Source organism: Anabas testudineus, chromosome 8 (genome assembly GCF_900324465.2).
Source record: "Anabas testudineus chromosome 8, fAnaTes1.2, whole genome shotgun sequence".
In the NCBI taxonomy this organism is placed as follows: Eukaryota; Metazoa; Chordata; class Actinopteri; order Anabantiformes; family Anabantidae; genus Anabas; species Anabas testudineus.
The window spans coordinates 1669959-1680423 of NC_046617.1; the positions used below are offsets into that span (position 1 = coordinate 1669959).

At 40.7% G+C, this 10465-nt stretch overlaps 1 protein-coding gene across 1 annotated transcript; it reads right to left on the reverse strand.

Moving 5' to 3' along the window:
- Positions 1–1952: 1952 nt before the first annotated feature.
- dus1l (dihydrouridine synthase 1-like (S. cerevisiae)) lies at positions 1953–10083 on the reverse strand. The gene is made up of 14 exons (XM_026361436.1): positions 10019–10083; positions 7933–8178; positions 7689–7797; positions 7532–7582; positions 7238–7350; positions 6502–6584; positions 6198–6301; positions 5917–6064; positions 5181–5277; positions 4916–5004; positions 4613–4782; positions 4496–4533; positions 4314–4389; positions 1953–2804 (listed from the first exon to the last, which is right to left on the reverse strand). The coding sequence occupies exons 2-14, from the start codon at positions 8167–8169 to the stop codon at positions 2701–2703; spliced, it is 1419 nt and encodes a 472-aa protein (XP_026217221.1). The 5' UTR covers positions 8170–8178; positions 10019–10083; the 3' UTR covers positions 1953–2700.
- Positions 10084–10465: the final 382 nt, after the last annotated feature.

Below are 10465 nucleotides of genomic sequence, written 5' to 3' on the forward strand. Positions count from 1 at the left end.
CTGATGAGACAAAGATGAACCTTTACCAAAAAAAAGGCTGAAGTCTGGAGAAAGAAAGGATCTGCTCATGATCCCTTTTCCAATTCTTTTGGAGGGGAGTGTATGTGTATATACAGTACAGACCAAAAGTTTGGACACACCTTCTCATTCAAAGAGTTTCCTTTATTTTCATGACTATGAAAATTGTAGATTCACACTGAAGGCATCAAAACTATGAATTAACACATGTGGAATTGTATACATAACAAAAAAGTGTGAAACAACTGAAAATATGTCCTATTCTAGGTTCTTCAAAGTAGCCACCTTCTGCTCTGATTACTGCTTTGCACACTCTTGGCATTCTCTTGATGAGCTTCAAGAGGTAGTCACCTGAAATGGTCTTCCAACATTCTTGAAGGAGTTCCCAGAGATGCTTAGCACTTGTTGGCCCTTTTGCCTTCACTCTGCGGTCCAGCTCACCCCAAACCATCTCGATTGGGTTCAGGTCCATTACAGTCATTTACCAGACGCTCGATTGGGTTCAGGTCCATTACAGTCATTTAGCAGACGCTTTTATCCAAAATCATTACAAGTTACAAGGGTAGGCAGGGCAGCGTGAGGAGGTCTTGCCTAAGGACCCCTACTGGAGGTAGCCATAGCTGGGATTTGAACCCCAGTCTCCCACATGGGAGGCGGTGATGTTACCACTACACTAACCAGCCGCCAGGTCCGGTGACTGTGGAGGCCAGGTCATCTGGCGCAGCACCCCATCACTCTCCTTCTTGGTCAGTCAGCCCTTACACAGCCTGGAGGTGTGTTTGGGGTCATTGTCCTGTTGAAAATTAAATGATGGTCCAACTAAACGCAAACCGGATGGAATAGCATGCCGCTGCAAGATGCTGTGGTAGCCATGCTGGTTCAGTATGCCTTCAATTTTGAATAAATCCCCAACAGTGTCACCAGCAAAGCACCCCCACACCATCACACCTCCTCCTCCATGCTTCAAGGTGGGAACCAGGCATGTAGAGTCCATCCGTTCACCTTTTCTCCTTCGCACAAAGACACGGTGGTTGGAACCAAAGATCTCAAATTTGGACTCATCAGACCAAAGCACAGATTTCCACTGGTCTAATGTCCATTCCTTGTGTTCTTTAGCCCAAACAAGTCTCTTCTGCTTGTTGCAGTGGTTTCCTAGCAGATATTCTACCACGAAGGCCTGAGTCACACAGTCTCCTCTTAACAGTTGTTCTAGAGATGTGTCTGCTGCTAGAACTCTGTGTGGCATTGACCTGGTCTCTAATCTGAGCTGCTGTTAACCTGCGATTTCTGAGGCTGGTGACTCGGATGAACTTATCCTCCGCAGCAGAGGTGACTCTTGGTCTTCCTTTCCTGGGGCGGTCTGCATGTGAGCCAGTTTCTTTGTAGCGCTTGATGGTTTTTGTGACTGCACTTGGGGACACTTTCAAACTTTTCCCAGTTTTTCGGACTGACTGACCTTCATTTCTTGAATGATGGCCACTCGTTTTTCTTGACTTAGCTGCTTTTTTCTTGCCATAGTACAAATTCTAACAGTCTATTCAGTAGGACTATCAGCTGTGTATCCACCTGACTTCTGCACAACACAACTGATGGTCCCAACCCCATTTATAAGGCAAGAAATGCCACTTATTAAACCTGACAGGGCACACCTGTGAAGGGAAAACCATTTCAGGTGACTACCTCTTGAAGCTCATCGAGAGAATGCCAAGAGTGTGCAAAGCAGTAATCAAAGCAAAAGGTGGCTACTTTGAAGAACCTAGAATATGACATATTTTCAGTTGTTTCACATTTTTTTGTTATGTATACAATTCCACATGTGTTAATTCATAGTTTTGATGCCTTCAGTGTGAATCTACAATTTTCAGTCATGAAAATAAAGAAACCTCTTTGAATGAGAAGGTGTGTCCAAACTTTTAAAATATAAAATGTTTCCATACAGTGATCAGACATAACATTAACAACACCTTAATAAAAACCACCAGGTGGAGTTCGTGCTGTGGCTGATTGGTGTCCATTGCTTACTCGTCACTGAGCATGTCTTAAACACAGCACATGGAGCACCACTTCGATCTCCTTTCCTCAGAAGGCACATACATAAGTCAGTGCAACGCTTACACACACACACCTGTGTGACCTTGAATAAAAGAAAAAGAAACTTGAAAATAATGTCTGAAAGTCACTGTCATAAAACCTTTTATCTTTGAAAAAAGAGAGCCAGAGAAAGAGAGACACAATTAAAATACAATTCATTTTGTTGAGGATATATCCCAACACTCTTGCAGACAAAAATCGCAAGCTGTTGTCATAGATATCTGCATTTCATTAAAAAAATATTTGTTAGTTTATGGGTTAGGTCTGATGATGACATTTTGTATTTTCCCCTCAGTCCAGTGCAGAAGTCCTGGAGTTTTAGCGATTGCTTGTCAGTTTACTTAGCAGCATGTACTCTGTCCTGCATGACTGGCATGACTAATCACTGGCTGACTACATACACATTTGAACCTGCTTACCTGAAATCTTAAGATCTATTGTCCAAATGAACATGGCTTAGTGCGACTTTTACGTGTGACAGCTCAGAACTGTACTGTAACAGCAGTATGGTTTGTGCATGTAAAGTCAGTCATGCTCATAGCTCCAGCTGTGCCTTTGACTGCTCCTGCAGCTCTGTGCTTAGATCTGGGATCAGCAAGGGGAGCTGCTGCTTTTCTCTGTCCCTGAGCCGTCGTTCCTCTCATCCTCCTCAGATTTCCGTTTCTCTGCCTTGGTTTTGAACCTCAGCCCATGACCTGTCAACAGGTAACAGATTATTGTCTGTTGTTAACTTAGGATGGTTATGGAAGGTACTGTATGACTGGTGAAGGGAAGTGGAAAGGAAACAATTGCAAATACAACAGAATTATAGAACTATAGAAGTTTTATAACAGATTAAATAGTCAAATATAACACAAGCCTATCAAATAAAGTCTAAAATGCAGTAGAAACTGCACTGGGCTACATGTTTCTTCATTATTAAAAATGTGACCCAAGTATTTGTTAAAAAAAAAAAAAACAAGTAGCTTCTCAACTGAGCAAGAGCTGACTGTATGTAAACGTGACCTCCTCTTTGTTTATTTAATGCTAGGAATGTTGCACTGAAAATGTGTGCTTTCATGATAATAGAAGATTCTACCTAAAGGGCTGTGAGGCAAAAAAAAGGAGCCAAAAAATGGCTGATAGCAGAACGGCTATCATGCATGGCACGTAACCACAGCATGTTCGACTTAGCTCCAGCATGCCATACCCTCTCTCCCTTACATCCCATATTTCTCCTTACTGTTAATCAAGGCAAATACGCCAAAAGAAATGAAGAAACTACATTGAGTGTCGCATCTGTGGCACAGATCAATAAGCTAAACCAATTTGGACATCTTGGTAATTCAGTTCCGTGCTTGTTTAATCTGCATGGGAATTCTTGAAAATGCTAAAAGAAAAAAAAAAAAAAACAGAAAAGGTGTGACCTTATCCTGTAAGTAAATAACAAAAAGTAGAATTACATGTGATGCCCTCCAATTTAATAACGGTTCACAGTATGCACCACCAATAAACAATTTCAAAGTAAATTCAGTTTTCAGAACTTATTTCAAACAATTAATGCTTCCCATTTCCCAAATATTCCAGAAACAGCTACTACACTCACAACAGATGTTCTAATGACACTGAAGGAGACACAGGCACAAGCTTTTGCTCCACAGGGGCTTGAGCACCCAAATATCTTCACCCCTCCCCAGCCCCGAACAAACCAAACTAAAATAAATTAGCTGTCTGTCATAATTAAGTCAATAACATCAGTCTGAGCTCCATAACCAGACACATTCTGGGAGAGCACATTCTCTGTTTCTTCCAGGCAGCTGAGCCAAAGACTTGTCTACTCATAGACACTTTAAGGCACAAGATACAGATTCAATCACACAAAAGAAGGCGAAAATGCATTCTTTAAAAATAGATGTGTAACAGTTTTGAAGACCAGAACAGCAACATACATATCCACACTACAGACAGTACAGACGGTTGGTCATTTGTGTTTCGAAAGGCCCCCAAGCCCAAAAAACAAAACATACAAACCTAAGGTACAACCTGAACACTAGATTAGGAGAATTGTTACACTCCTGCCAAAAGAAAATACTCCTATAATTTCTAACCAACATAAAATCTTTCATTAGTGATCAGTTCATTAGAATGTAATCATTAACAGCACAACCTGCTGACATGGTTCTCTATATGTGCTTGTGTGCGTGTGTGTGCGTGTGTGTACTGACTTGGACAGTCTGCCACCTCCTTGAACGCCTTCTTCTTACAGCAGCCCCGACACAAGTTGAAGACACATTTATTTCCCTGCAGAGCAAAAAGCTGGGGATGAAACAACTGCCCAAGAAGCTAATATAATTAATAACTAATTAAGTACTAAAAATAAATAACTAATTCTTAAGTGACTGCCTACCTTTGGGTTCCCACACTGGTCACATTTGATGTACTTGGCTGTGAGAAGAACAAAAGGACACTGTCAGATTTTGACACCCAGCTGTTTGAGCAGGAAGCGTTCGGGGGTTAGACTCACGTTTCTGCTGGGGACAGAAGTTCTTGTTGGGATTGCGGGACCTCTTCTTCAGCTTGTTTTTGGAGAGTGTGTAAGCAGAGCTGTCAGAGTCTTCTAACGGTCTCTTTTGACACATTGTCTTCTTCACCTCTGAACCCTGGCAGGTACCATTGGCAACTGGCTCCTTTGGCCTGTAATGTGTGTTCTGAATTACTTTCATAGTCTGTCAGTACAGAACGCTCTATGAAGGGAGGTTTTTGGTTGTGTGATGACTTAATGAACAGATCATATAGAGAATAATAAAAACCAGAGGTGATCACTCACAGTGGTCTGACATATGGCTGGCAGATCCAGTGAGGGAAGGGCAGGCTACCATGTTTCTCTTCCACATCCTTCCCTTTGGCTGTCTCCTCCTGTACATAAAAGCTAAGTTAGCAAGTAAAAGAAGTACCAAGCAGACGCATTATCCTGTGTACACACACACACACACACACACACACACACACACACACACACACACACACACACACACACACACACACACACACACACACACACACACACACACACACAATAGCCTGAAATATACCTGGCAGCGCAGCCTCAGCTGTTTGCTAACATTGGCTAAAGCTTCAAGGTTCTTCACCTTGGCCAACTCCTCTCTCAGGTCTTGGTGGATCTGTAGCCTATACACACACAAAGACACACACACACACACACACAACTGCAGTTGAATATATACAACGCAGACAGCATCAAATGCTTCAGCTGTCTATATAAACATGTACATGGGCATTCTCTTATTGAAATACTCAACACTTGTCCAAGCAGCAATTGCTGCTTTCTACAGTTTAACCATGGATGGTGTGTTGACTGGTATAAATTATTATTTTTGGGCCCAAGATAATAAAATATTCAGTATTTTAAACCAGATGTTGTTGTGTTGCCTTATGGGATTTTTCCTGTTATGTTCTGTTTATGGAGCAGTCACAGTGAGCTTAGAATGAGCCTTTTATACCCACACAGGGAGCAGGACCTAATATGTCTCCACAGTAGCTCAGAACAGTCAAACTAAACTACATGCTACCACAATGTGGGCAAAGTAAATATCCACTAACTTAAATTCAAGCTGTGACCTATCGTTTTACATACTCAAAATGTTAACTAGATTCAACTTATATAATATTTCTGATCTGATCTAATCACTTGACATACTGCTACTCGATTCATTGTCATAGATGATGACAGGGCACCAGAAAGTCACTCTAGGTTCCCATTGATGTCAGTAAGGTACTGTGTATGTGTAAGTACACAGGCAGACATACGTGTGGTGCCAAAGCTTGAAGAGGTGAGCTCGTACATAGGACAGACTGCAGGGAGGATACTGCTTCACCAGCTCTAGATACTCCTCTGCCATTTCCCACACTGGGGGGCTCCGGCCCTCAAACACAGCTGGGTTATGGAGATTCCCTTCTAAAAATGGTACAAGAAGAACACTAATTAATTTTAAAACCATGCAGTAATGTACTTTGTACTCTATATCATCTATTAACAGCAGTCACATAGGACAAACGTGTGATTACAATACCAGACATGTATTCCTAACCTGCGCTCATCACTCCCTGCACTCCTGTCTCCTGAATGCAGCGCTCCACATCACTGAGATGTTGAATGTTGCCATTAGCAAACACTGGAATATGAACTGCCTTCCTGTAGCAAAGGGGCATCAGACATTAAATGAAAATATTTAGTATTCAGTGATGAGGGAAATGTTCTAAATTGTCATTTGGTTTAATATCACATATTTTACATAATGACACATTCAATTTTTAGACTGGGTTCCTCTGAAATGAATGGATAAATGTTGAATCTAAATACTGAACAATGGAAACAAAAAGGTGGCAGCTCACCGTACTGCTTTGATGTGTTCCCAACTAGCAATACCTGTCACGGCTCCTTTCTGGTCTTTGGTTCTGCCATGTACAGTTAGCAGCTAGGAAAAGACAGAAAGGAACTATGTTTCTAATTCTTCCAGAAACTTCACTTACAGATAGTAAAAGTTCACAAGTCAGGTCAGGTTTTATCTGGTTTGATCAATCCTGCTGTTAATACTGGCCATGAAGCAAAATACTTGTTCACAGTCCTAATTCTATGCAAATATATACTACTCACATGTGCATCTAAAGCTAATATGGGCCTAAAGCAGCCTGAGTTTATTAAATCTTCCAATGTTTATTTTAGTGTGAAATTCCCTCCGTCTCTGATAAGCTGCAATAGAGGAAAGTCAGAAAATAACTATACTACTACTACTAATATGAGTAATTCACTTAAGGTGCAGCAGTGTGGATTTTATCACCATCATTTAAAACAGAAGCATCTTTGTTAATAGCCTGTCTGAGGAAATGGTTAGAGCAAGGGAAACCTGTTTCAGTTTTCAAACTGTGAGACAGATTTTGTCATATGAAGGGCAGTGAAGCCTGACACAGGTAAGCCACATCACTCTCAATCATCTCTGTGATCAGTAAGAACACTTTATTGTTGCAGACAGCCTCCACCCCTGCAGAGGAGCTAATGTGGACCCCATTCAAAGGAAGCATGGTCCAGTCTTACCCTAGATTCATATTAAAACTGTCACAGTGATCATACCTGACATCCAGCTTTCTCCAGCATTTGGGCATAGCGGACTGTCTTTTCAATCTCCTTGAACACACGGATCTTACACGTGATGGGCACTGAGAGCTTTTCATTGGCTAACCTGACTGTAAGATAAGAGACAGTAAAAAGGTAAGGATACATTTTCCTCAGTTTCAAAAAAGTATATATATATATGTATGTGTGTATGTGTATATATATATATATACACATGAGCTTTTACATAATAATTCTGAAATCATTGAGCTTATATGTTTAGGGAAGCTACTGTCAGTAACAAGACTTTACCCATTTTGCCTAACAGTTCCCATTCATCTTGCAGGAAAACTCCATAGTGCCCTTAAAAAACAAGGATCACAGCAGGTTAGTTTTTCTTCCATCTGTGAAGGTGTCATTTTTGATACAACAACTAGAGAAGATTCATCTCTGGAGTAGCTGTGCAGACCTCTTTTCGCTATCATCTGAGGACAGCCCAAGTTAAGGTCAATGGCGTCACAGTAGTCCTGGGCCAGCAGAGCTGCTTGAAGAAACACCTCTGGATCATTGGCACAAAACTGACACACAAGGAATGGAGCACTGTTATTTACATCTGTTATCACATGATGAATAATATTAATATAAGTGTTTGTATCTTTACACAAACATGAATGTTGTCAAAAACTGAAAATCTTGTGTGTGTGGACCCTGACCTGTGTAATGAGAGGCCTGTCCTCCTCACAGACCTCGTTGTAGAGGTTTTCTTTCCGGTAGTTGGCATCTCGGACAAACACCTGAGCATGCAACATGGGGGTGTAGCAGAGCTGAGCGCCATGTCGACGGCTCAGCAGGCGCCAGGCCAGCTCACTCTGGTCCACCATGGGGGCCACCACAAAGCGTGCCTCCTTCAGGGTCTTCCTCCAGAACTCAAAGCCCTGGAGTTTGGTCATCACTGTTGACTACAACACCACAAGAATTCAGCACAGACCCTGCAACACAACTGGTTTCCTGTCTTCATATCTACTGTCAAATTATAAATAAAAGCTATTTTCTTATTTGATAAGACATTAAGGAAAAACTGAGAGGCTCTCGAAATACCCCTGCGACAACCTTGTGTTGACCCCTGCAGCTGGGAAGAAGTCAGAAATAAGTGGTTTGGATTTGGGTATGTATCATAACACATGACTGATGAAGCTATCACACAGTAATTGACCTCCTTGTAGTGTTGTAGGTTATTTGCACATCTCCTACTTTCTTCTTCCAACAAATGTCTTAATGCATAGACCTTACACTCAGACTGACCCAAATCAGACTATAAGCATTAACTCCTGCACATATCATAGCTTTTATACAGGACAGAGCGGTGTAAAATTGGTGCAATAATGCCACCTTGAATGGAGAGTGTAAAAGGAGTTATAGACTTCGCCCAAAGTCCAATACAAGCTTGAAATCTTTCCCACATGCCTTCTTTGAGAAAGGCAGATGGTCTAGTTTAATAGCTGTATGTCTTTGCTATTTTTCCACATCTACTTTTATTTTTCCACATCTACTTTCTTTGTTTGCTACACTATACACAACAAGTTAAAGAACACTGGGGTTGTTGATATTTGGTATTTTGTCAGAGAATTACTTTGTTATATATTTGTTATATGTGACACCTTTACTTACTTTTTTCTCCTTAATCAACACAGGTATCATTAAGGTGACATATCAGTGAGCTCAATATGAGGATGTTTTCTATTTGGGGAAGATCCGGTGCTGCAGTGAAATTATGTTTTCAGAATGGGATTTCTTTGTTGTTGTAGTTTTGCTTCTGCTACGTTACAGTATTATTTTACACATCATTTAGCAATATGTGAAAAAAACTGTAATAGGTAGAAATAAAAGTGTAATAATAGTATTTTCTTCATAAATTTTTTTTTTGTCTGAGAAAAGTCTGATAATAGTCTTTTTTATATATATATAACCTAACTTGGTGGCTTAATAATGTAGTTGTAACATTGCTGTCCTTTGGAAAGACCTCCTTATACTTACACTGCCTTTGTCTTGAACCCTGTAAGTCTCTTTGGATAAAAGCATCTGCCAAATGACTAAATGGAAATGTGATACGGTCTCGGTGTGAACACAGCAGTAAAAAACACACTTAGTGCATCAGCAAGTGTGTTAAATTGCACTTGAGTCTCGGAGATAAGCAATTTTCCAAACACATAAATAAACAAAGACACATATCAGAAACAAATACAAGCGCAAGAGAGGAGGTCTGTCCCACACTCCTCAGCTGTATGATGTCTTCTGACTGAGAGGAAAGCAGTGAAATCGCTTTTTCGTCTATTCCCACATAGAATAAACATTCAACAAATGCGAAGGCATGTTTTAAACAACGTCGAGGCTTTAACTAGAATATCTGAGACTGCACAAGAGCGGAGAAGCTGACTTCTCTTCTCTTCTCTTCTCTTCCAACGTTAAGAGCCGAAACTAAAGCTAACGTCAGCGTCGTCAAATACTTATTAGACAAACAAGTCTATGCTGCAGTCATTCAAATGGAAAGAACGTGAGCAACAACTCAGATTTGGATTTAAGTAGTTGCTACTGATACATGTAAGTAGTTGGCTGTGACTGTGCTGTACCCTACAGTCGGCTAGCTAGATAGGACATGTAGCTAGCACATGTCTTGCCTACAACTCCACTGAGTTTGGACGAAAATGTATCACATTTATGTTTCTCTAGCGGCATCTTACACTGCTCTACTCGTGTACCAACAGCACCCAAGAATATATGTCTTCATAATCTGTGTTTCACCTGTAAAAGTGTGAGATCTGAAGAGTAATCCTGGCGCTGCACTTTCCACCCCGGTGTTACGGCGAAATAGCACCGGTGGGAAACAACAACTTGGTCTTCTTCTTCTTCTTTAGGGGTTTTTTTTTTTTTTGGCAAACAAATGATCGGAGCATTACCGCCACCACCTGGAAAGGAGTGTGGGTCATGATAAACTCATACTAAAAAAAAGAAAAAGCTAAATTCTATCAAACAGATTTGTTCTCTTCAAATATCAGAATATATATGAATATGAATACAATGATCTCCCGAGCTCCTCCGCTACAATCATCTAGCTCAAATGTCAATTTTCCTTTTATGACGGTTTTGAGTTAATGTCCTAGTGAATTTCTATCAGTATATCTTGTCGACTATCAGAATGATTGTATCTACAACTAATGACGAAATGGAATCTGAACATGTTACTCAAAG